This window comes from Calidris pugnax, unplaced genomic scaffold (assembly GCF_001431845.1).
Source record: "Calidris pugnax isolate Ruff unplaced genomic scaffold, ASM143184v1 scaffold32, whole genome shotgun sequence".
NCBI lineage: Eukaryota > Metazoa > Chordata > Aves > Charadriiformes > Scolopacidae > Calidris > Calidris pugnax.
The window spans coordinates 437,138-463,686 of record NW_015090783.1 but is presented as its reverse complement, the minus strand read 5'-3'; the positions used below and the strand labels follow the sequence as shown (position 1 = coordinate 463,686).

Sequence of the window (26,549 nt, the reverse complement as noted above, 5' to 3'; positions counted from 1 at the left end):
TGCACAGACAGCGAAAGCTGGTAATCACTTTGATGGGTTATTTCTGGTTTAGCACCACCAAGTTCCAGTAAACACTTCAGAAGCCTTAATTCCACCGTGCCTGGCAGCAGAAGAGACCCAGCAACTTTTCCAAGCCATCAGGAGGGAAAATCCTGCCCCATAAGCTGAATCAAAGCCCTTCATGACCGTGCACACATGAAGAACATCTGCTGGCAGCGAGACCAACCACTACCACGTAGGGTAAAGCAAGGAGCTGTTAGAACAGCGTGCTTACAGGGGAAACCCTGAAAAAAAAACATGAAGGAAAAGATTTTACTTACATTTTCAAATTTTTTGACGTAGTTGTAGGTGAGGATGTCAGCTTCCTGCAGATCAACGTCCGGATCCAGTGGCTCTCCCACCAGAGTCTTCCAGAAGGAGGGCAGGAGGTCAAGTGGCAGAGGAACATCTGCCCGAATTGCAATACCCAAGAGCTGCCCGAAGAAATGGAATAACTGCTCCTCCGCGTAGGTTATCGGGCTCGGCGTCAAAATGTACTTCCCCTGCAGAAGGAAAAACAGAGTAGAGCACACAAAGCAGTATTTAATGACTGACACACACCCTGCAGGTCCACAAATTTACAGGCTTGTACAAATACTGACTTGAGCACAACGAATACTGTTTAGTTGGCTACAAAAGGACTGGCTCAAGTGTGGAATGGAGTCTGTATACAATATACACTGACATTATACCCCATTATCTTATTGCTTAATGATCAAAAGCAATACTATTAAGAATTAAGACTTTTCTGTATTTGTGTTACCCATTCGTTATCTAAACCTTTCAAGTGGTGGGATGTTTCTGAAATACAGCCTGGATGTGCAAAGCCAGGTTTGCTACAGAGCTGGTCTTGAAGGAAACGAGCTGCTTTCCCACCTTTTGGATATTCCTAGGAAGGAACTACCTCAACTACTGTAAGGTCCTTGGGCCATAAACTTTATCTTGTTTATGTAATAGATCTACTGGACAAAATAGGAGGACACGAAATACACACTGAACAGCATGGATGGAGAGTCTTCTTCTACTGTCAACAGAACTGACTTTCCTGGTGACATTCCTTGAGTAATACCAGCAGAACATGACTTGACTTATCTTGGGATGGACAATGTCTAAATTCTCGGTGACATTCCTTGAGTAATACCAGCAGAACGTGACTTGACTTAGTTTGTGATGGACAATCTCTAAATCAGACAACTGAACCAGAATAATTTAAAGTGAACTTTGACCACGAGTCTTAATTCTGCCTCATTTTGCAGTTTTGACTACTTGGCTACTGTGAGCACCTCCAAGTGTCACTTGAAGCGCAACAGAAGATTCATCAACAGTCATTTTTGGGTCTAGCAGGCATGAGACCTGTCTGGTTGGATGTACCACCAGGGGCTGTTGGGCTGAAGCTTCTCTCTGTAGCGCTACCTGAAATATGTCCCACTCCTGTTCAAACACACGCATTCAACGAGAGAAAAGCAACTTCATCCCTTGCATTGAGATAACCCACCTTGTTCTTATTCACTGCAGAGCTCGGGCACAGCAGGAGAAGGGAGAGCGAGGAGCTCTGTAACTCTTTACAGACTTGCCAGAGGAAGTGACGGAAAGATCCACCTGAAAGAGAGAGGGGCACAAGAATGAAACTCCCTCTGAGGCTCATTATTGCTGCCTTTGCATCCACAAATTGCCCTTCAGCCCCAGCTTCCACATTTAACCTCTCTGCCTACACAGACACGTGGCTTAACCAAGGGTGAGGTAGGTGGCAGATTCACGTGCAAGTCCACATGGAAATAGTTAAATTGCATGCCAAAAAATAGTCGTTGAATTGCTTCCTGCTGAATTCCCAGGTGCTGCCTCGCCTTCCATCGCTCTGTGTAAGATTAGTTAAATTGCATGCCAAAAAATAGTCGTTGAATTGCTTCCTGCTGAATTCCCAGGTGCTGCCTCGCCTTCCGTCGCTCTCTGTGTAAGACCAGCACAAACATTTGTTACACCAGGCAGCTTGCAAATGGAACTCATTACTTGATTAGAAGATGAATGGTGCTGTCTTCATAATGACAGGGCATTTCCACCCCTAAAAGCGGTGAGACAATGCACCAGAAACCACTACAGACGCTCAGCTGTGGACATCACATATCAATAACCACCACAGATCTTAAAAAGAAAAGAATTCCCCTTGAGAGAAGGCAGAAGGAGCTCTTTGTTCAGCTTTTAGGTGCACACTTACAGGAATTTTCCTTCCCACAATGTGATGGATGACACGAGCAGGCAGCATGAGAAGGGCACTTTGGGCTTCTCTTCTCTAACCCCACATAACCCCATGAATCTCCAAAAAGGACCAATTCCAATCAGTCCCCCCAGGCTGCGTCCATTTAGACAATAGCGATCAATTCTCCTCTTTGACACAGTTGATATTTGCCTTCATACCCTATCAATTATTCAACAGATCTGCAAAGTACCATTTTTCCCAGCTCTTACTTAAATCCAGTCTCTTTTTGGCGCACAGGAACCCACAGAGCATCCAGGGGAGCCAGACCCCCCAAAAAACTAAATACCCAATGGGGCTGGGATGGCAGCCACATAAAGAACATCTTACAGAAAGAAACCTCATGAATGAAGATATAGTATCAAGAGAAGAGGAGGCATAATAATCTTGTTTAATCAAGTAAGATTGTCACTTAACACTTTGTGATGGAAAGCAGTGTTCCATGTCACGAGGAGGCTCCCTCTGTACTGGTCAGGTGAAATTAGGGTAGTTAAATGTCTATTCCTTTCCAAGGCTCATTTTTTTAACCGCTCACATGAAAATTCTTAAAATGATTACAAGAAATACTGTATGCTCCTCACAAAAATGAGGAAGATACAATTTTAATACTGTTTACTGCAAAAATTAAGGACAGTTTTTGAGGCAACAAAGCCTTTACCGTACTCACTGTCTCTCCAGCTTGGCTGGGAGAAGCTGGAGTTGGTATTTCTGCTGTCAAGTTGGAAACAATTCTCAAATAGACCTCACCTGGGCATGGCCACTTTTAATTGTTAATGCTTGCACATCCCTTGACAGCTACGTTTGATAAAGTATCCTGTACTAATATCAAATGGTATCTTAACCTATTGGCAATACAATCTCACATCACTGGCAATGAAAACCATGGTTGCATTACCCAGCTCATTACTGACAAGAAAGTACTTAAAAAAAATAATACTCATTGTTATCAGCACAGTCTGGGTTTACCAAGGCTGAGCATCAAAACAACCTGAAGAGATGTTCTTACTAAATGCTCTCCCCATGTTTCAAACAACTTACATTATTTCCTTTACCTATTGGCAATACAATCTCACATCACTGGCAATGAAAACCATGGTTGCATTACCCAGCTCATTACTGACAAGAAAGTACTTAAAATAATACTCATTGTTATCAGCACAGTCTGGGTTTACCAAGGCTGAGCATCAAAACAACCTGAAGAGATGTTCTTACTAAATGCTCTCCCCATGTTTCAAACAACTTACATTATTTTCTTGTTCTAATTAGCAAAGCTGCATGCCCAGCCACTCGTACTTCCTGCTAGATCAGCTAAAATATGAAAATTAACCATCTGGCTTGCTTAATTCTTGGAAGTTTCATTCTCTTCCATCTGCAGGACTACAAACCCCACGAAGGTAACCCTGCTCCTTAAAGTCACCACCAGCCACATCCCGGCGAGAACTTGGGATTCCAGCTGGGGTAAGTTCTCACGACTGTACCCGATGTCACCCCGCTGGTGACCCCCCAATCCCCACGTACTTGTTCCATGAACCTCCTCCCCGGTGAAGCGGATGTTGAAGGCGTAGGTAGGGTCCCCGCCGCTGGCGAGTTTGACGCAGAGCTGGGAGGAGGGCACGCAGGCCAGCTGCCTCGCTGCCTGGCAGAAATAGGAGTTCTCCGAAGAACGGATCTCCCCTGTTCAAAAACAAGTGAAAAATAATAAAATAAAATCCCCACGCTTTGAGCATTTCGCATTAAGCATCATCTGGGCTTGGTTAAAACAAAAACAAGTGAAAAATAATAAAATAAAATCCCCACACTTTGTGTTTCGCATTAAGAAGCATCGGGGCTTGGTTAAACCAGATCTGACTCGTTGCAATGGATTAGAGTGAGTTTTGAAAAGGACCAGTGTTTCCCATACCTCCAACTATTTCCAGTGGATCCAGGGTGATTTCTGGGGCCGCGTGGTCAGCGGTTCTTTGGACAGTGGCGTTCAGCACTCTGTTCATCACAGTCACTTTTGTGTCATAAAAGATTAAACCTAAAGAAACACATATTTCAGTAGAGTTAATCTACCCTTCCACAACCTTATTTTCTGAAATTCTCTAATAGACAATGGCAGAGTAGCAATTTTGTCTTCATTAGGTAGGTAGGATACAGCTCATCAACATATTTTCTTAAGTATTTGTTACTAATGTTTACTGGAAGAAGCGCAGTGGGTTAGAACACTGATGAACACAATTCTAATGCCACATAAATAGACCCCAGCAACTCCACCAGAATCTCTGTAAATCAGAAACACTTTGCCAAATAGCTTTCAGAAATCTGAGATGTTTTGACAGTCATCCTAGAGGCAAGAAAACACGATAAAAAATAGGGCTGTCACATTGCACCATAAATATGGGCTCTCTAAGAGACAAAAATCTCTGAACATTCCTCACTTCTCCACGCTGGGTTTACAAGGTGTGGGTTTTTTCTTAGCTGGGCCAACACAAAAGCCTATTTACACACACTGGCACCTTCGGTGACTCCTGTGTCTTCTCCTTTTTCAGAAGAAAACAAGTTTTGGAAATGTGATAACCTAAATCTTGGTTTTGTTTGTTGTCTAGAGGGCTTGTAAAAACTATTTTAAATGCTGATGCACGGTAAGTATTTTCTTGATCTCTCTAATTCTACAACTCCAATGACAACGAGAATGCCAGCATGTCCTGGGACTTTCATCTGATCTACTGCTTGCTGACTAACAAAGAATTTTAATTTATGGATACCCCCAAGAAAATAAAGGCACATTTGAAGGCCACTCACAGACAGAAAAGATGGCCCAGCTCCCTCCATGGTCAAGAGAGCTGCACAGTGAATAGGGCTGTCACATTGCACCATAAATATGGGCTCTCTAAGAGACAAAAATCTCTGAACATTCCTCACTTCTCCACGCTGGGTTTACAAGGTGTGGGTTTTTTCTTAGCTGGGCCAACACAAAAGCCTATTTACACACACTGGCACCTTCGGTGACTCCTGTGTCTTCTCCTTTTTCAGAAGAAAACAAGTTTTGGAAATGTGATAACCTAAATCTTGGTTTTGTTTGTTGTCTAGAGGGCTTGTAAAAACTATTTTAAATGCTGATGCACGGTAAGTATTTTCTTGATCTCTCTAATTCTACAACTCCAATGACAACGAGAATGCCAGCATGTCCTGGGACTTTCATCTGATCTACTGCTTGCTGACTAACAACAAATTTTAATTTATGGATACCCCCAAGAGTAGGCACATTTGAAGGCCACCCACAGACAGAAAAGATGGCTCAGCTCCCTCCATGGTCAAGAGAGATGCACAGCATCTATTAACTACCTGCAAGAATAATCCCCCACGCCTTTAAAACCAAACTAAGAAAAAGAAGAAGCTCCCACACTGAGAAGTGCCCTTGGGTTAATGCTGGTTTTTGGCTGCCACCTCAGACAGATCGTGTGCCAGCTTATCGGGCAGAGAACAAAGCCCATAAGCCGCTCACTGTCTCACTTTCCCTCTCCCCCGTCACACTTACACAAGTGTGCATTAAAATCTTCTGTAAAATACACTCAAAAATTCAGCGTGGTGCATAATGCACCCTTTCAGGCCACAACCATGCCCCTGAGAAGCTGACCTTTGGCCTCCTGCAGTAACGCAGCGATGCTATTAGCGTACATCTCCGTCTGCCGAAGCTCCACCAGTGGCAAGAAGAAGGTCTCCAACGTTGTGTTGAGAGACTGGAGCAGTGCAAAACGTAGGCGTAGACTTTCAACGGGAACATCTGAGGTGGGAAACATCCAGTCAGAAAGATAAAGAGATTCCCTACCTACTCCAGAGTCCATCTTCTCAGCAGATTCAGTCCAGGAGCCACCCAAGCTTCCTTCTAAAGCAGCCCCTCCTGACCCCTGCGCACCAAGAGGGTTGAAGATGCAAGAACAGCTGTGATTCGTGATATTCCTTACTGGATCTCAAATCTCTGGGTGTCTGAGTCCAATATCTTTCATTATCACTGAATTTGCATTATCTGGTGACCTCCTTAAAGGAACGTAGTGCTTAGAACAGGATTTAGGCGCCTGAAGCCCGCCCAGGTCCAGAACTGAAATCCAACCTCCCTTCCCCCTGGAAGCTAAACTGACCGTGTCCCTTCCTGCTCCAGCTCGGGGAGCAGAGAACAGTTGCAGCACCTTTCTAAATACTGCCAAAATCCCCACGCTGCCTGAGGACACCCAAGGAAATAGAAGATCTAGACTCAGTGTTCCCCTTGGCCCACAGAGAGACTCTGAACTACAACCTCCAAAGGAATGTCCCAACTACGCGGACGACAGTCAGGTCATTCAGGAGCACCACCCAGCTCTTCCACTGAGGAAAGCCTCTATGCAAACAATCTATACGTACTCAACAGACAGGAAATTCTGGGGTCTGCTGCATCAGCTGGATCCAAATAGACTTCATGGGGATGGAGTCGTGCTGGTGTAATTGCCAGGTGACGGCAGAGCCGGTTAATGTACTGGACAAGGGCTACATCCATTTCCAGTGTCCATTTGCGGGAGGCTTTTTGAGCATGTCTTGCATCAATGCAGGCACATCTGGAATGGAAAAGGCATAAGATCTGTTGAAATCTGCAATACTGCTTACTAAAAGCATGGTGAGCACACTACCAGGTAGCTTGTTCTACTTCTCTCCCATTTCACTACAAAAATTCAAGTTTGAGACTAACAACTGATTTATCCCCTATCTTGCCCCACTGTTATTAAATAATAAGAGAAAAAGGGAACTGCCTATTAAGCTTACTTATTGCACCATCTTCTTTATGCTCCAAAGTGGACATAGGGGAAGGGGAGGTGGCAATCTGCTTGTGGTTTGACACAGGGAGATAAGGAGGAGTCATTTAAAGGACTTTCTTCCTGCGCAATATTAACAAGGAAGTAACCGTCCCCTCCTCTACATCAGCAGTGACTCAGGAAGAGCTCTGCCAGGATAAACAAATACCCAGAGCACAGAATGGAAAGCTGTTGGGGAATTAAACCAGACACAACCAGATGGATCTACAGTTCTCATCAGGCCAATTTATAATACAGTTTGGAAGCGGTACAGGACAGTACGGCACATGATTTTGTTAGCGATGCTCTGTAAAGACAGTCAGGAACCTGTGTTTTGACAGCACAGTGACTCCTTTAAAGCACGTTTCAAGAAAATCACCAACAGTTTTCTCTACGGGCCTTGCAGCCATGGACAGGAGATTGCACATTGCTATCACGCTGGTTGAAGCTACCTGGAGTAGGAACACTTGGGATCAAGAGTTTTTTAAAGTGAGCACAATTAATTAGTATCACCTTTACAACAAGGTTTGCAAAATTTACCTTTCAAAATGTAGATCATATCCACAGGACAGAATAGCTCTCCACACACTACGGATATCCTGTTTAGATCGGTCAACCACAAACCTCTGAAATCCATCCAGTGTCAAATACTTCTCTTCAGGAACTGGCAGCAAAGACATCAAATAGTTAACGACTTAGAAGCCTACACACCACACAGGAACAGGGTCATCAATGAGGTGGCTCCCTAACAGCTTTGTGGCTCATTTCTTGAGCAGTTTGAAACATCATGCTATTCAGGTGTGATCTGGCCTCATTCTTGCCTCTCAAGGACACAGTTCCCCAGCTGCCCTCTAAGCCTACACACCACACAGGAACAGGGTCATCGATGAGGTGGCTCCCTAGCAGCTTTGTGGTTCATTTCTCGAGCAGTTTGACACATCATGCTATTCAGGTGTGATCTGCCCTCATTCTTGCCTCTCAAGGACACAATTCCCCAGCTGCCCTCTGGAACAGCTCCACCAACGTATCTACCCAGGTCTCAAGGATCCATACTTGGCTAAATGCCGGAATTCCCCTCCTCTGAGCTAACCTGGCATTTCCTACTGTGAAGAGCAGAGTTCAAGCTCATGTCTATTCACTCTTCCACCTGACTCGAAAAAGAAGTATCAAAGGCATTTCCTACTGTGAAGAGCAGAGTTCAAACTCATGTCCATTCACTCTTCCACCTGACTCAAAAAAAGTATCAAGCAAGACCCTGGATCTAAGCCCTGTCACAGCACGGCTGTGCTGTCTCCTCCACTGAGAGACTAGTTATGAGGCACCTGAGGCTTCTCTTTCATCCAATTTTCCTCTTACATAGGAAAATTACTGTTACAAGTTGAGAAACACAATTTAAAATCTAATCTCCCACTGTACAAAAGATGACTTGAAACTCTACTCCTCAGGAAGCCAGTTCTTCACCCGCTGTGTTCACACGGCCGACGTACACTGTGGCATGAATTGCATGAGCATGGTTTGCTCTCACTTACACTCATGAGTCCATATTTACAGATATACAAAGAAAAGCAACATTTAAAATCACCATTTTAAAAAATTAAGTTAGCCTCCTTAAAAACAAAGGCAATCAAATCTATCATGACATCATATAAACATGCCAACATAAAGAAATGTATTTCTTTTCTATGATATAATACTATAGAAAATTTCTATACAGCTAATACCTTCCTGTTTCTTTGTGGGAGACTTTTCAGGATCCTTCTCTTCAGGTTTGCCCTTCTCAGGAGATTTTGGCTTTACAGTAGGTTTCTTCTCACTTAAGGCTGTTCGGCTGAGGGACAAAGGAAATGTTAGGATTAACATTTTCTTTCATCTGCTCAAGAAACCAAGACGTTTCCTGAGGGTCTTTTACAATTTCAATGATGTCGCATTTCCCTCTTCCAATCATGGAAATACAGAGGGAGGGGGGATAAAAATCTAGATTTCTGAGAAGAAATTTAATGTTTTGCAACTGCCAAAAGGTTGAAGACACCAACCTGACACTATTGAGCATAGACTTCTCCTTTGTAGGGGGTTTAGTAACTGGGCGCTTGGTGCTCACAACTTTCACTGGATGCTGTTCTTTGCCCGCCTTGTTGTACTTGCTCTTGTCAAATTTTGGCTTGGGCACACCATATTTCCTTAAAATCTTCCAACATAGAAAGTCAATAATTACCCAGTGCTTTCAAATTACGCACAAAGATACTGAAAATCTTTGAAAACTCAGTTTTCAAGGCATTACCTGCGTAAGCTGATCCTCTAGCACCTTCTTTGGAGGACGGACGTTTGTGAAGAAGAGATGAAGGAGGTTTCCAGGAGTCTGAGAATTTATCTGCTCTTTGCTAAGGTAGATATCAGCAACCTTAATGGGTTTCGCTGGAGTTAAGCTTAGCATTTGCTCAGAATGGACGCAGCTTTTAAATATTTCTGTGAGGACTTCCCGAGCACCTGGGACCAATTTCTCACCTAAAAAAAAGAAAAAATAAATGCAGTATGGTACAAAATACCAGAACAACTGTTTATAATTTGAAACATGAAAAAGACCATTCCGCATTCAGCTAAAATACTGTATTACACGCCACTTGCTCCAAGAGATAGAATCACTTAGAAAAATTCTACTAGCAGACCTGACCTTTCTGTACCCTAATTTCCCATTTCTGACAGAGAATTGAATGCCTTCTCCTGTTTTGGCCACATAATGTAATTATTATTTGACTGACTGTAGTGGTAGGGAAAAAGTAGATTATTTATGATGCCAGTATAGAAATTTTGTTGTGTAGGTACACACCAACAGCTAGCAATTGAACCAGTAGTCAGCTGAACTCCCTCCAAGTATTATCCTCCCCTATCCCTTTATTCTGGATTTGGGCTCATTCCAGGTGCATTAGGGTCTGTACAGATTTTGCGTTGTTAGAAAATATAAATTACTTAAACAGTTTCTACTGTAAAAGTACGCTGTGTCTAGCAGTGGTAAATTGTTGCAGTGGCTATTTTCTCAAAAAAGTCACTAAACTCAGTAGTTTTTTGGGTTGGTGGGGAGCTTTTTGTGGGGTTTTTGTGTTTTTTCTCCTCATTTGATTAGCTGTGATAGCAGTTAAACAATATTCAGATTGCAAATAGCTGCTTGCCAACAAAAGAGGGGGGAAACTTGCTCTGAAATGACTCCCTGGCTCCCCCTCGTTGTCACCCATCAATTAGTGAGTCATACTGAATTTACACCAGCAAACAGAATCTGACCCCTGTATGTCCCCAAAAAATGCACAATACAAGGGAGCTATTTCCCATTATGAAAACCACATACCTTTTATTGACTTATCATTGAAATAATCTTCTAGTGCTGGGCTCCCTTGTGTATCAAATAAACTCTGATTCACAGTAGAAACAGTTAAAATCTCTTCAGTTGACATTTCCATCAGTTCATCTTCCCCATCCAGACTCGACAAACCAATGAGATCACTACTATTAAATAGACTGGCTCGGATTTTCTCTATTTTAGCTCTTGACCTTATCTGTACAAATAATGAAATTAGTTAACAGGAATTCTGACAAAACAAATTAACTACCATTTATGTGAATTTGAGTCTTAAGTTTTCTCCCCTCCCCATGTAGATAATCACTATTGCACCTCTTCTACATCGATAATCTGATACCAGAATTCAGGTTCAGCCTAGAAAACATCCTTTCATCTGGCCACTGAAATCACCGTGCTGTGAGTTAATCAGGTGCAGCTCTGAACCAGCTATTCCATTTCTCAGTCTGGAGACAGCCCTTAGAAACAGCAGATAAGAAGCTAAAAGTTTCAGATAGGTAGCCTGTCATTATTTGCTGTCCTTGCTTCAGTTCTCCATTTAGAAAAAAAAATATAAAATCCCTAAATTAGCACAGGCCTTGAAGTCTCAGCTACACAAGGTGGGAACAGGAACAATAACTTCCATTCATTCTGAGAATAATCCCTGTGCATCATTATCAGAGCAGCTACCGTTTCCTGAGGGTCTTTTACAATTTCAATGATGTCGCATTTCCCTCTTCCAATCATGGAAATACAGAGGGAGGGGGGATAAAAATCTAGATTTCTGAGAAGAAATTTAATGTTTTGCAACTGCCAAAAGGTTGAAGACACCAACCTGACACTATTGAGCATAGACTTCTCCTTTGTAGGGGGTTTAGTAACTGGGCGCTTGGTGCTCACAACTTTCACTGGATGCTGTTCTTTGCCCGCCTTGTTGTACTTGCTCTTGTCAAATTTTGGCTTGGGCACACCATATTTCCTTAAAATCTTCCAACATAGAAAGTCAATAATTACCCAGTGCTTTCAAATTACGCACAAAGATACTGAAAATCTTTGAAAACTCAGTTTTCAAGGCATTACCTGAGTAAGCTGATCCTCTAGCACCTTCTTTGGAGGACGGACGTTTGTGAAGAAGAGATGAAGGAGGTTTCCAGGAGTCTGAGAATTTATCTGCTCTTTGCTAAGGTAGATATCAGCAACCTTAATGGGTTTCGCTGGAGTTAAGCTTAGCATTTGCTCAGAATGGACGCAGCTTTTAAATATTTCTGTGAGGACTTCCCGAGCACCTGGGACCAATTTCTCACCTAAAAAAAAGAAAAAATAAATGCAGTATGGTACAAAATACCAGAACAACTGTTTATAATTTGAAACATGAAAAAGACCATTCCGCATTCAGCTAAAATACTGTATTACACGCCACTTGCTCCAAGAGATAGAATCACTTAGAAAAATTCTACTAGCAGACCTGACCTTTCTGTACCCTAATTTCCCATTTCTGACAGAGAATTGAATGCCTTCTCCTGTTTTGGCCACATAATGTAATTATTATTTGACTGACTGTAGTGGTAGGGAAAAAGTAGATTATTTATGATGCCAGTATAGAAATTTTGTTGTGTAGGTACACACCAACAGCTAGCAATTGAACCAGTAGTCAGCTGAACTCCCTCCAAGTATTATCCTCCCCTATCCCTTTATTCTGGATTTGGGCTCATTCCAGGTGCATTAGGGTCTGTACAGATTTTGCGTTGTTAGAAAATATAAATTACTTAAACAGTTTCTACTGTAAAAGTACGCTGTGTCTAGCAGTGGTAAATTGTTGCAGTGGCTATTTTCTCAAAAAAGTCACTAAACTCAGTAGTTTTTTGGGTTGGTGGGGAGCTTTTTGTGGGGTTTTTGTGTTTTTTCTCCTCATTTGATTAGCTGTGATAGCAGTTAAACAATATTCAGATTGCAAATAGCTGCTTGCCAACAAAAGAGGGAGGAAACTTGCTCTGAAATGACTCCCTGGCTCCCCCTCGTTGTCACCCATCAATTAGTGAGTCATACTGAATTTACACCAGCAAACAGAATCTGGCCCCTGTATGTCCCCCAAAAATGCACAATACAAGTGAGCTATTTCCCATTATGAAAACCACATACCTTTTATTGACTTATCATTGAAATAATCTTCTAGTGCTGGGCTCCCTTGTGTATCAAATAAACTCTGATTCACAGTAGAAACAGTTAAAATCTCTTCAGTTGACATTTCCATCAGTTCATCTTCCCCATCCAGACTCGACAAACCAATGAGATCACTACTATTAAATAGACTGGCTCGGATTTTCTCTATTTTAGCTCTTGACCTTATCTGTACAAATAATGAAATTAGTTAACAGGAATTCTGACAAAACAAATTAACTACCATTTATGTGAATTTGAGTCTTAAGTTTTCTCCCCTCCCCATGTAGATAATCACTATTGCACCTCTTCTACATCGATAATCTGATACCAGAATTCAGGTTCAGCCTAGAAAACATCCTTTCATCTGGCCACTGAAATCACCGTGCTGTGAGTTAATCAGGTGCAGCTCTGAACCAGCTATTCCATTTCTCAGTCTGGAGACAGCCCTTAGAAACAGCAGATAAGAAGCTAAAAGTTTCAGATAGGTAGCCTGTCATTATTTGCTGTCCTTGCTTCAGTTCTCCATTTAGAAAAAAAAATAAAATCCCTAAATTAGCACAGGCCTTGAAGTCTCAGCTACACAAGGTGGGAACAGGAACAATAACTTCCATTCATTCTGAGAATAATCCCTGTGCATCATTATCAGAGCAGCTACAGACTTGGAGTAGGTTTCAACGTGAACACGCTGACAGCTTTCTGTACACACTTTATGGTTTATTTCGACTCTGGTGTCTTCATGTCAATTAATAGCTGAAGTATAGCAACTGAAGATTTTCTATCAAAATAAGCTGATTTCCTTCAAGAAGGGAAACTGATAGAACCCCAGACTATGCAAAAATGTCTCTCCACATTCACAAGCTATCCGAAATGGAGGGGCTTTTGCAAGCTTCTGATAAATCTGCAGCATGTGGTTTGGGTAACACCAGAAAGAAAGGGTTCTCATGCCCAGCTGAAAACCTAGAGTGATCTGGCATCAACAACAACCACCCACCATGCTTTTAAGAATTAATTTGGAACTAGACGTCAACAAAATTTATTGTCTCTTCTAAAATAATTTTATAGAGCGATCTGTAGATCCCTCCCTGTTTAAAATACGTGAAAATGTAGTCACTAAATATTAAATAATTGCCTCGTGGGTCAAATCAAAGGGCCACCTATCTCTAAATTAATCTCCAGCAGCGGCCAGTAGCAAATTTTTGAAGAAAGTTACATGAAAGAGGAGATGAACAGACCTTTTCCTTTACATATTCTCTCAGCCTCCAGATAGCTGCAGTTTAAAGATTTCCTAAGTTGAAGGCTGCACTGACTGCTGTGCTTAATAGCTACCAATTTGCACATCCTCCGTGAAGTTAATCCCTTATGAATTCATTTATGCTCTTGGCTTCCACAACACCTTGTGGCAATGAGCTCTACAGCTTGCAACATGCAAGAGGACTTCCTTCTGTTTTAAAATCGTTAGTCGGTAACTCCACTAATAGGTGCCCTCTGTCCTTTGAGGGACAGTGAATGCTTCCAAGACTGTGAATGATACAGAGACAGTCAATGGAGAATAAAGCTCTGTGCTCTCAGCCATCCTGTCCAAGCTGAGAATTCCTGCTCTCCTTAGTCTTGAGTACATTGAGATACATTTATTCCACACCCGTGACCTGTGCTGAGCTACACCTTGCTAACAGTACCTTCACCTCTCCAGCATTCAAGCTGTGGCCTCAGTCAAGCAGAATCTTTACAGAAGGAAAGGAAAGAAGTGTGCTGTATGTTTAACAGCCACATCACGGTGTTACACACAAACCACAAAAAGCACAGTATTTCTCAAAGCCAGAAGGTAAAGTTACTAGAATCAGATCTCATTCTTTCAGAAAAAAACTGACCCCAAAGGCACCCTGTCCTGATTGAAGGCTATTACCTCCACTACAGCAAAACCTTTGATGGGCCGTGACAGAAGGGGCTGGTTGTCCAGAGATGTGACCGTGTACATGGATCCAACATCAGACACGGACGCTGTCTCCACGTTATCGAGCGGTTCCCCAAGGCTGCCGAGGCTGCCGAGGCTCCCAGTGCTGCAGTGGGAAAGATCCAAACTCTCCTGGCTGGAGACAACATGCGGTTCTAGCAGTCCTGGTGGGATGGCCAGTTCCAGTCCAGCCTGATACTGGTCAACTGAGATGTCGCTAACGGTCCGGGATATGCCCTGTGAGCTGCAGAGGGAGGCCTGGCTGGTGGATGCTGAAGCACTCACACTCATGGCAGGCGTGACACTGCTGGAGCTGCTGATATCCAAACTGTCTGCGCTGCTTGAAACTGTTGGCTTTTCCAGCTCAGTTCTGCATTCTCCTCCTTCCGCTTTGTCCTTGATTTTTTTGGGATCCTCTTCCTGCAAAGGGATGTAGATCTCATCCTTGAAGACTCCTCCATGTGCATTACAAGCCTTTCTGATGGCGTTTCTGACCGTGCTCTCCTCCAGGTGCGTGGGTATTCCAGAAATGACGAGCAGGCGGCTGTGAGCTGTGGGACCCACCAGTGCTTGACACGCGTCTGCTACAGCGTCGTTTGTCACACCCAACCCCTGTGGGTCCTTTTTAGTCAGGTGCCTGAGAATTATAAGCAGAGTCAGTGCTCTATGAAACCACAGCATGTCCTCAGGCTTGCTCCCTCCTATACTAAGGATTGCAGCATCTGTTTCAGCTGCTCTGGATGAAGAACGTTTGCCTGAAGACGACGTCTTTTCCCTCTTCATTTTGACTTTTTTCCTCTTTGACAGCAAGCTTGGGCTCTGTGGTGTCTGTCCCGGTGAAGATGAAGATGAGGATGAAGAGTCGCTAAGATTCGGGGCGCTTGTTGAAGACATCACATTAGCTGTTACACTCATGTTGATAGGCAGGGTTACTTCTGCTACAGCCAGGCAGACTTCCATCAGAGCATGAAAATATGTTGAAAATCTTCCTTGGTCAGCTGCTCCAACACCAGACCCACCACAGGCATTCCCAGACACCCAGTTTTGTGTTTCCTCATCATACAACTTGTGAAGTTCAGACTGCAGGGCCATAAGCATTGCCAGGCAGGGATTTAGCTGAAGGGCAATAGAAGAGGACAATCCTGCTGGATTTTTTTTCTGCTCCAGATTGTGAATTTTGCGAAGCAACTCAGCCAAGAGATGAAATATCAATTCCTTCACGCAGGCTGCCATGTCAGTTGTCCACAGAAAGTTCCCTGTGTGTGGAAGACAAGACATGGGAGTCAGTGATACTTCACTATTAGTAGCTTCATTATGTAAATTGCAACAGTAACATTAAAAAAAGCACAGGAAAAGGTCATTTCAGTGGCTGTGTCAGCAGGAAGACAGACAGGAAGGCTACTTCCAAAAGTGCACATCAATTGATGGAAAATTTCTGGACTTTGAAGAAAATTTCAATACAATGGACAAGCTCAGAAATACTTTGTGATTGTGATTTTTTTTCCCCCCCTAAAACTCTCCATCTGAGCCAGCACGTTATAGGTGCACATTACTAAGTAAATGCTGCATTCTCACCTAAAAATTCCACTACTTGCAAGAGAACTGAAGCAGGAATTGTATCCAGTTCATCTTCTGATTTGCCATCCCCATCTTCCAATTTCCAAGTTAACAGCTGTTCTGTGAATGCCATCGCCAGGGGGAATTCAAGGGGAAGAGAATGCAGGACCAACACAGCTCCAGGAGGAGGAGAAACTCCTAGGTAAAAAAGTCAAAGAAAATACTTATCACAACTCCAGGTATTTGTAAAGTAAAAGTAGTAACAGCTTTTAAGATTTTTTTTTTTTAGGCTGAATTTACGCTAAGTGAGAATTTTCTCTATTAAGTCCCTTGTAATAAACAAATAAGGATGTTTATCTATAATGATAAGTTGATACAATCTATAGTTATAAATGTACAGGTAACATTTTGTTTACATGACATATGAAATAGAACTATTTTTAGCCTGTACATATCTAAATACATACATGACTTTCACAAAACCATTTATTTGTAGCATGATGTGTCTGATCAGCAGGTGCTGTAGCTGAGCAAGAAAACTTAAAACTTTCCATTGAAGGTCTTCAAGAGCTTATTGCAGCTCAGTCACCTTCACTACTCGAAATAAATCACCCTGTCTCTCCCTTTGGCTGGAAGGGTAAAAAGAATATGAATTATTCCTCTTGCTTGAGAAGCTGGAATGACCTATGTATTACTATACTGCACATATATTACTCTGTGTATTAAAGGGCTCTACAATCACCTGCAAAAGCAAACAAACAAAAAAATAATCTCCAATCTCTATCTGCAAGACAGCAGCTCAAACAGCTCTAGCATCAATTTGACCACTGCAGAAATATTCAAAAACACAGCTTTGTGAGCTCCTGGAAGACAAAAATCAGAGAACAGCACAGGTCCAGATGGATTTAACAGAACTAACAAAATCATAGTCAGGTAGCTCCCAACATTTACGAAACCATGCCCGTTTGGTTCAGAATGATGGCATATTTGTGCTAGGACACATTTCTTAATATCTTGTACAAAAAACAATGGCAGGGCAGGAGACAAGATAGGAAGCTCCTACAGAGGTAATGATGATGTTTGTCTCACTTCTGAGAACACAGTTAAGAAGTTTTGGGTTTGGTTCAGGAGACAAGATAGGAAGCTCCTACAGAGGCAATGATGATTTTTGTCTCACTTCTCAGAATACAATTAACAAGTTTTGGGCTTGGTTTTTTTGTTGTTGTTGTTACATTTGTTTTTACCTAGTTTGATGTGGACCTTGTCCGTAGGGGTGATCACTGAAGGGTACTGATTGGTTGTTGGGGGAGGCGTTAGGCCCGTGTTGGTGGGAGAAGCATCTCGAGGATAACACACCGCTTCGATCAGGTTTAACTGACCATTCCTTTTCACTTTATGCCCCAGTCCATAGACAAGCACTCGAGCCCAAGGAGCTTTATACAGGGATGAACTAAGAAGAGAGCAAGAACAGTTCAGTGAGACTGTAGCTAACAACTAAAAATCCCAACCCAACCACAGAAAGATTAAACACTCTGCAGTATTTATCCAACCGCCCCAAAAAAAAGAGTCTCTGAGAAGAGAAAAATATAAAAAAATGAGCACCTTCACACTCAGGGTTCAGAGATGCTCAGTGACACATCTTCAATCTTTGCCACTCTTAGCTCCTCAATTACTTACTCTTTGCGGAATCCGGACTGACTTTCCTTACAGGACACAATTACAAACGCAGCCCCAGGAAAATTAACATCCATATTGACTTTGGATTCTGAAATTGGGAATTCTTCAGCAGGAAACTGTTCTGGTGCCGTCTGTAACACAGCATTTCACAATGAAAGCCCCCAAGCTGCAGCACCAACCACAGCCCTCCCCATTTTTTTTTTCCAAATAAAATATAGCATTGTAAATAATGACATAGAGGGAGGCCACTTTATTTTAACACAATCCAGAGTATTGCTATTGCTTGTGTTTTCAGCGTGCTCGCTGTGATCAGAATAGGAACACAAGTTACCTAGAGAAATAATTCAGTGTGATGGACAGTACTATGGAAGTCAGAATCACACAAAAAGCAAGGGCTCCTTGGAAAGAAAACCAAAACTGCTTATAAAACATTACTAACTATTTTACCTGCAAAAAGGAGCAGATCTGTTTAGTGAGGTCTAAGAGACTCTCCTCTCCTTGATGCAGTGTCCGAGTGATGGCCACAGTAAGCCACTCTCTGATGGCTTGTGAATTGCCCTGGTAGAAGAGGTCTGTGGCAGCGCAGTTCTGGGAATGGACACAGTGCTGCAGGGACTGGGCCAGAAGAATGGAACTTGAACTGATCGTTCCATCTGTAATAACAAGTAAAATAAGACAAATTTGGAGATCACTTCAACATGTTCACGTAGCCTGTGAAACAGACAGAAGAAAGAGAAGTTTTAAAAGACTTGGAAGAGACTACAAGCCTCTACTTTCACTCCTGAGCCAGTGCAAACCTCCTCTGAAAGGTCAGCAGTAGAAAGGATCCTCCCAAGACCAAGCTTGGTTGGTTGCAGATGGGATGGAGCTCTAAATGCCAGCTGCATTCTCCTCCTGCCTTAAACCAGCCCTGAAGGAGGCCTGCCATCCCCACACAGAGCTGTGGGTTCACACTGCCTCATTTTGTCCCAATTACAAAGGCAGGGGTATTTCAATTTATTGTGTCACTACGACCAGAACCACACTCTTCCCACTCATTCTAGATGAAGTGAAAGTGGCTTTATCTGTTCTCAGGCTTTCCCAGTATATGAGCTATATAACTTCTGGGTGGCCCCAAATGGGTCACAAGCCCCGGCGTGTCATGGCTGTCATTCTGGAGCTCATGGGAGAAGTCAAAGAAAGACAAAGTGCAGTGGGCAAAGGAGTGGGCAATTCACCAAAACACCAGTTTGGAAACTGTATGTATTAGCAGGACTTGAATTAGACATATTTTAAAGAAGGGAAAAATAAATAAAAGCTTGTAAAATGATCTTAAAGCCATGCAAAGTAGTGCTGTACTCTGCAAGAGCATCTTTTACAATGCGGCATCTGTTAGAGGTAGCCAAGTTGCAGAGTAATTGGAGGAGGGAACAGGACTCTTTCCAATGGTAAATAATTACTTTCAGTTATTATTAGCCTATATTTAGCACTTCCTACATCCTCCGTATGCTCCAGCCACGTTACACACATTTCTTTGCATGCAGAAGAGCTTTGTCACGATAATTGTCTTTGCTAACACTCACTTGAATTAGCCAAAGATTCTTTTCCATGATTCAGCACTAATCAGATCTGTGATTCCAGTAGGAAAAGGACAAACCACTTTGTGAAATGAAGAAGAGTTGAATTTTGAGAACTCAGACCCAAGTGGCATTTAGTTTTACTACCCTGAATTCAAACTAGAAAGGAATTGAGAATGTTTTAAAGTATCCATACGGACACTTGCCCCCCCAAACAGAAGCTTGCCAATGACAAAGAGAGAGAAGCAGACTGAATGGAGCCTTAGGAGGGCCTCTCACCCCTTTTGGACACTTAATTAGATCATTAGCAAGAATTTCAGGTTAGTACCCTATCACTAAGGTAAGGAGTCCATTGAGACATTTTTTCAAATCCCATCATTATTAGCTAATTAATCAATAAGTGCCAAAATGGTTAGATTTTTTTTTTTGTCACCAGAAAACTACTGTACCAAAAAACAGCTGTGATAAAAAAATACCACAAAAAATAGTGTTTACCAGGAAGAGGTGGTGCAAGGAGCTGGTTGGAGAGCAACTGCAGGTGCTCCAGGGTGATATCACGGATAGCAGGAATGTGAAAGAGGCGAGTAAACATGTGTGGAGATTTGGGGGCAAAAATGTTGAGGAGCGCCATGCGGCAGTACAGCTTGGCCAGAGAAGCTTCACTTCGCAAAAGCTCTCTAGAAAACACAAACATCAAAACATAAAACTGCTTCACCACACTTAAAATAAGCCATATCCAGTAACCTGTCCCTGAATCTAAACATATATGCCTAAATTTTTCTTATTTAAAAGGTTCAGGTAGACCAAAATCTTTCTTATTCAATTAAGGTAGCACTTAGCCCATTTAATTCAAATTAAGGCACCTGAATTAGAAGCCAACTCTCCACAAAGTCAGTTAGGAGTTCTTGAGCTTTTAGATAGCACCTGAATGGTGGTACAAGAAACCTCAGCTTCAAGGAAGGCACCTGTTAGACCAGCATGTATAAAAACATTCAATCTTTGTCAACTTTAATCCAACAACTACAATAAAATTCAGAAGTTTACTCCTGCTCAAAACAAGTACAATTGTTTACTACAGGAAATGCTCTAGATCAAGTCAGATAATACAAACGCCTTTCTTTTTTTACCTGTGGACTTTAATCCAACAACTACAATAAAATTCAGGAGTTTACTCCTGCTCAAAACAAGTACAGTTGTTTACTACAGGAAACGCTCTAGATCAAGTCAGATAATACAAACACCTTCCTTTTTTTTACCTGTGAATTTGGATATTGGTATTATCCAGGGTAACCAGTCCATTTGTCGCAGTCCTCCTATAACCAGCAGGTGGCCTTTCCAACATGTCAATAGGATACCAGTACCGTACCAGGACTCCTTCACTTCTGAGGTATGTCTCTACTTGTACCAATTCATTTACCTGGAACACCAAAACCAAGACTCTCAATAAACCCAGGAATGATCATAATAGGTTTTTTCCTTCAAAAAGAGAATCAAAACCAGCTTTCTAAGCAGTGGAGTACACTTAAATATATTTGCTCACAGATCTGTGATGCTGATGCATTAAAAGCCTTCCCAATGTATCTTTACTCACTGAATCAACATCCAGGACGACACCATGAAGACCAAATGTCTTCAGCATCCCCCGAATAGCAAACTTGGGCAAAGCTGTTCCAACAGCACTACTGGTAACGTTGTTACTGTCAGGAGAGCGAGTCACCACTGTGAGACCTGGGCAGAAAAGGACAACAAAATTACATTTTAAAAAAACCCCAGCATTTTTTTCAGACTGACAATTTATACAGTAGATTCCAGGTACTAGAGCCCCATAGCTTTATTTTCCCCTCAAGGTACTTTTTTTCTGACCTTACCTTTTCGAACTTTATCAATTGTAAATTTGTTTGCTTCATCTTTGATATCCTCGATAGTCGGAAGGTAGAGGTCTCTTGGGATGCCACCATTTTCCTCGTAGAGGAATTCTACAGTTTGTCGCGCTATATCAACCATTCCTGGCAGACAGAAGGGAGTGCTAGTTATTTTCCCCAGCTACTTGAAATAAGCTCATCTGCTTATGATGTTAGTAAGAGCTAATTACTTAAATATTCTTTTAGTTAGGTTGATAGATAGGGAGTGGAACTTTCCTGAGACACACTTATATGCTTCTCGTTACAGCTCAAAATTCTTACTTTGCTCTTACTGTTACTTCCTCACAAACAGGTTGTCAGAACTGTATTCATTTACAACTTCCCCCTTATTAAAGTGCTTCTCAGAAGTTTTGCATTGATACAGTCATAGACAGAAAATGTACACAGATAGTTTCTTCCCAAATTGTTATTCCAAAATATTTCTGCATCCACATCACAACAGCACAATTAATTCTGCCCCTATTTCTAAAACCACTTTCCCCTGTTTAAATGGTCCAACTTAAGTAAAACTGTTAACGAAAAATCATGACAACAGAACAAATTTTAAGAACTTGATGAAAACAGCAAGTGAACTTTTTTTTTAATTTAAATTTTCCAGCCTTGAATACAGTAAAACATAAGAAACACAGGTGTTATCTTCACACTAACTGCACATCATATAAAACAAGATGCACGGAAACAAACATAGCCATACCTAACTGTAAAGCTCCTTTAATCTGATCCAAGCCAGACTTCCTCTCAGCCTCATTACGGAATCTTCTTCTAATTGTAGGGAAAACTTTAGTTTCCCAGGCTTTAACCAACAGGGCATAGTGATCCTCCTACAAAGACAAAAGTCATTTAGAACACCAAAAAGATAAAAAAGATAACAATAGCTATATTTTCCTTAAGAAAGCAAGGAAAGCCCTTGCGTGGCAAAGCTTGAAACTTTGAACAGCAAGGTGTGTATTTAGACTACAAGTTACAGCAGGCAGAGCCTGCCACCTTCCTCACCCGGGGAATGTCATCATCATCATCATCATCACTCTCATCATCCGCAATAGGAGGGGGATGGGGATCGGGGCCTGATGTGATGAAGTTCTCGTAGCTCAGTTCCATTTTATAGTGGCAAGATGTGTCACTGTCATACTCTGCAAAATGCATATGGAAATAATGAGATCATAACGCAACAGAGGTGTGCAAATGCATATGGAAATAATGAGATCATAACGCAGAGGTGTGCAGAAATATTCCATGGTCTCCAGTCAGTCTGTGGAAACGTAATGCATTCTGACAGAGAAACCAATTGGTTGATTCAATCAACTATAATATCTTACTGTATTCAAAGCCCTAATAAGATAATTTTTCATAACATTTACACTAGTTGAAAATAACCTGCGCATCCATATAAATGAAGAATAAAGTGAGATGTTTTTAATTTTTTTTAATTACCTTGTCTAAAAATTAAATAAGCATGTATTTTACCTAAACAGGCAGTACCCAAGGACTGCAGCCAGGATGTGCTTAAATCCTATTTAATTGATTGCAATTTCTCCTGAAAGAGATTATTTTTCAAAAAAAAAATAAATAAGCATGTATTTTACCTAAACAGGCAGCACCCAAGGACTGCAGCCAGGATGCGCTTAAATCCTATTTAATTGATTGCCATTTCTCCTGAAAGAGATTTTTTTTATAAAAAAAAAAAACATGAATCATCACTTTACGTTGTTGAGCTGTAGCAACAGCAGCAATTCTACAGGGAGGTCCGTGGGTGCCAGGATCAGAAGCGATGCTGGTGCCAGCGTCGTTATCGCTGTCAGAAGCCATAGCGAAAGGCAACGCTTCAAAGTTGGCGCTTATTTCTTCAGCGAGGTCGATGCAGAGATCGGCAGCGTTCCTGTGAGCCTGCCCCTCAGCATAGGCAAACTGGCGAGATCCAAAGTTAGCACGGACTTTTGTGTTCTGAAAGAAGATGCACATGAAAGCATTAAGATGAGTTACGGATTGTTTTGATCCTTCTCTTTGCTCTTTTTTTAAAAAAAAAAAAAACCTCAGCCAGAGGGATGAGCTGATCACATCTCCGTGCCTTTCGGTTTTCCCAGCGTTGCTGGCTATAAAACTGGCTGCAGCAGGGGAAAGTATTAAGCTTCTAAACACAAACTTTGAACTTGTCTTTTTTCTAGCTTCAAGATAAAGCATACTTAGGTAGCACACTTTGAAGCAAGGTCACTGTTAGTATTCTTTCTCAGCAGAAGGGCCACTAGCACAGAATAATGCCATCTCATCAGACCAGCAGCACGTTACTGTCCTACTGGGCAGGAAAAGTTTAAAATAATGACAAAATATGTACCTGGGAAGGGTAATGGAATACTTTAAACTAACTCAATAAAGGTAAAAACTATCACTATTTTTTTTTTTTACAGCGGCACATTACTGTCCTACTGGGCAGGAAAAGTTTAAAATAATGACAAAATATGTACCTGGGAAGGGTAATGGAATACTTTAAACTAACTCAATAAAGGTAAAAACTATCACTATTTTTATTTTTTTTTTTTACAGATAGGTAACCAGGCTCAATACTTTGTATACAGTTTTTAATGTTTCTGAAAGATTATATATCAAGCAACATATTCTGTTAAAAACTTGCCTTTTTCTGAATGTGGACAACTGGCCACATTCCACCAGAGACATCTTCTAGATATGGCCCAAGTCGCTGCCCACAATACGTAAAATAAACTCTGCCTTTAGCTGGCTGCCCTGGGGGGGGTGGAGTTCCTTCTGTTCTTTCCCATCCAATGCCTGCTACATCACCTGTAGAAAAATAAAATCAAAAGAAGAATATGGATTTAATCTGTTTTCTCATCCGCTGTTTCCCTTACATTCAGGGGATTTTCTGATTTACTAGATAAGCAAGTCAGCTGCACTCTTACATACCAGGAGAAAGAGTCACATCCAATCGAACGCTCTTCCACTGCAGCAAGCTGGAGCCATTGTAATGCACTGCTCGCCCATTGCTGAGAATAACACAAAAAGAGAATTAAAGAGAGCACTGAAACAAATAAGGATTACAACTCACTACCAGCTGAAGCCTAAGGAGCCCCAATACTGACAAACGGCAACTCAGCTCTCCTTATTTTGATTAGGAGATATCCCAGTTCATCATTTTAATATGTCAATTAAGATATACAATTTGCCTGCTACAAAGTGCTCGTAATACTCCCCCCAAGGAGATTACAAATGTACTGAGCAAAGTAATGATTTTTGATGTATATCTCCAATGTACTTGTGAAAAAGACAGGTCCCCACTGGATTTGTCCAAGCACCATCCCGTTTTTCAGCTTCTGTAGCAAATCCAAACGAAACTATGGGTCCAGTGTCATCATCTGTATCCCCATAGGAAACTATTTCAATTTCCCAGTAGAATGATGGTGCCTAGAAATAAAAACAATAGCCTTTTTTTAATTGTTTACAAAACATAGGTAAAATAGAAAATTTTCTTTCTTTTTCTTTCATGCACTATTGAATATTAAATGACACAAACTGTTGTTGAGTTGTGAGTTCTTACCTGGACTGGAACTGGTGAAGTGGCATAGATAAATGTGCCCCGAGGGAGTCCCCCACCCGCACTAGGATCAGCCAAAAAGGTCACAGCTGTGAGATGGGATGAGAACATACACGCTCGCACGGGGGGAAACACTCTTGATGGGCTCCAAGTGATTTCCTTGGGCTACAAACAGGAACAAAGCATTTTATTCTACTGATTACAGCTGAAGTCATCTACTGAAAACCAATGACACATTCTTTTACGAAACACACATTTAATACAACACGTACAACTACCACAACTGCAACCACTGCAAAGCACACCCCATTAGAGAAATTCACAGTACATGGAATGTTTAACTAAGAATCCAACCAGTTTGGCTCCAAGCCCACAGACAGACCCTCTGCACTCAGGGACTGGTTTCATTTGCAAGGGGCAGAGGAATCAGTGCCCTTTCTGTGCTCACCTGCCTTCTGTCTGCTTGGAGTGGAGGAGGGGGAGGTCGAGCACAGTCACGATACAACATTCGTAACCTTTCACATTGCATTTCTACAACAAGGAGCCTCTCCCCTGTAACAAGAAACCAAACCAAGTCATGAGGTCCCAAGCAAATCGAGTTACTTGAGTCCAGCCATGCAATCTTAATACTAGTAAAGAGAAACAAACATGATATTTGCAGAGATCTGATCAAATAGTCTCACTTACCTGATGAACAAAATTAAGAACAAAACCTAAATGTACACAAACAATTGTTTTTGTCATGTTTAATTTATCTCAACATAACAATGTCTTTGCTAACCAAACAGAAAAGGTTCGTTTTAGTGGGCAATTTTTTGACCCAGCAAAAGCAGGAAGTCAAAAAAATTTATGCCTACTATCAAAAAATCAGTACGGTTCCTTTTACACTGGAGACCGTACCAAAATCCATTGGGTTCCTACCCTAACATCCTTCACTTCAGCCCCTTTTTCTCCAGTGAAAGGTTCTGACATGTTCCTGAAACTTGCCCTTGAACTAAGACTTTTCTGGGCCCACTGCTTATCCTTACACAAGACAGAGCTCAATGATAAGGAGTATAAGAAAGCATTGTAAATAAACAGCGAAAAGGTCAAAAAAGCCCATATAAGCAATAAAGTCAAGGAATACAGAGTAGGTTACAGTGGAAGCAAGAGAAGTGGAGATGGTTCAGAAGCACAGTAGCAGAGAGCTAGTCCCAGGACTTGCATCTTCTGTGATGCACAGTGTGATCATATTCTGGCCTAAACTTTATGCCTAATGTTTAAAATTCTTTAGTCTGATGATTAGCTATTCTTGTGTTAAGAGCTCTGCAGCTATGACAAGACATGCTGTACCGTGCTGGCGATCAAACTCTAAGTAGCTGGAGGACAAAACACTGAAATGGCTTCAAAAGCTGTTATGTTCTGAACTGAATATGACAATAAAGCTACAAGAACACATTGAATACCTACCAGGGCTACACTCCTGCGCTACCAAATTAAGAACTTCTACAGCAGCTGGACACTGTTGAATGAATTCTTCACAGAATGAGCTGTCTTCTAACAGCTGAGCCATCACCAGGCATGCTCTTAACGGAAAAATAATACGTTTAAAGCATTACAAAAGTGCATGCTGAATTCAAAGTTCTCTTTACATGTATTGAATTCAAGACTATGTTAAAAGACAGCACGCCAACTGATCTATTTCTTTGTCAGGTTGCTTAGCTATCCACTGGAACTTCTACAACAACAGCTTTCCTCTACTTCATAACATTTACTTAAATGAAGC

The 26,549-nt window shown here is 41.7% G+C and overlaps 1 protein-coding gene across 2 annotated transcripts in view; it reads right to left on the bottom strand.

Annotated features, from left to right (window-relative positions):
- Window positions 1-26,549, bottom strand: part of HECTD4 (HECT domain containing E3 ubiquitin protein ligase 4) — an 81,363-nt gene that overhangs the window by 4,855 nt on the left and 49,959 nt on the right. For both annotated transcript variants that reach the window (XM_014963129.1, XM_014963138.1), the window contains exons 44-72: window positions 26,234-26,349; window positions 25,233-25,336; window positions 24,788-24,949; window positions 24,506-24,654; window positions 24,157-24,236; window positions 23,870-24,033; window positions 22,947-23,184; window positions 22,237-22,373; window positions 21,938-22,064; window positions 21,190-21,327; window positions 20,913-21,049; window positions 20,578-20,738; window positions 19,817-19,998; window positions 18,213-18,418; window positions 17,766-17,896; window positions 17,333-17,538; window positions 16,107-16,286; window positions 14,484-15,787; window positions 12,560-12,767; window positions 11,501-11,724; window positions 11,256-11,407; window positions 8,817-8,923; window positions 7,636-7,759; window positions 6,671-6,861; window positions 5,910-6,056; window positions 4,191-4,310; window positions 3,809-3,964; window positions 1,535-1,638; window positions 321-542 (exon numbers count right to left, since the gene is read on the bottom strand). In XM_014963129.1, the coding sequence (XP_014818615.1) occupies window positions 321-542; window positions 1,535-1,638; window positions 3,809-3,964; window positions 4,191-4,310; window positions 5,910-6,056; window positions 6,671-6,861; window positions 7,636-7,759; window positions 8,817-8,923; window positions 11,256-11,407; window positions 11,501-11,724; window positions 12,560-12,767; window positions 14,484-15,787; window positions 16,107-16,286; window positions 17,333-17,538; window positions 17,766-17,896; window positions 18,213-18,418; window positions 19,817-19,998; window positions 20,578-20,738; window positions 20,913-21,049; window positions 21,190-21,327; window positions 21,938-22,064; window positions 22,237-22,373; window positions 22,947-23,184; window positions 23,870-24,033; window positions 24,157-24,236; window positions 24,506-24,654; window positions 24,788-24,949; window positions 25,233-25,336; window positions 26,234-26,349 (5,677 nt within the window). The remainder of the gene's footprint in view (window positions 1-320; window positions 543-1,534; window positions 1,639-3,808; window positions 3,965-4,190; window positions 4,311-5,909; window positions 6,057-6,670; window positions 6,862-7,635; window positions 7,760-8,816; window positions 8,924-11,255; window positions 11,408-11,500; window positions 11,725-12,559; window positions 12,768-14,483; window positions 15,788-16,106; window positions 16,287-17,332; window positions 17,539-17,765; window positions 17,897-18,212; window positions 18,419-19,816; window positions 19,999-20,577; window positions 20,739-20,912; window positions 21,050-21,189; window positions 21,328-21,937; window positions 22,065-22,236; window positions 22,374-22,946; window positions 23,185-23,869; window positions 24,034-24,156; window positions 24,237-24,505; window positions 24,655-24,787; window positions 24,950-25,232; window positions 25,337-26,233; window positions 26,350-26,549) is intronic.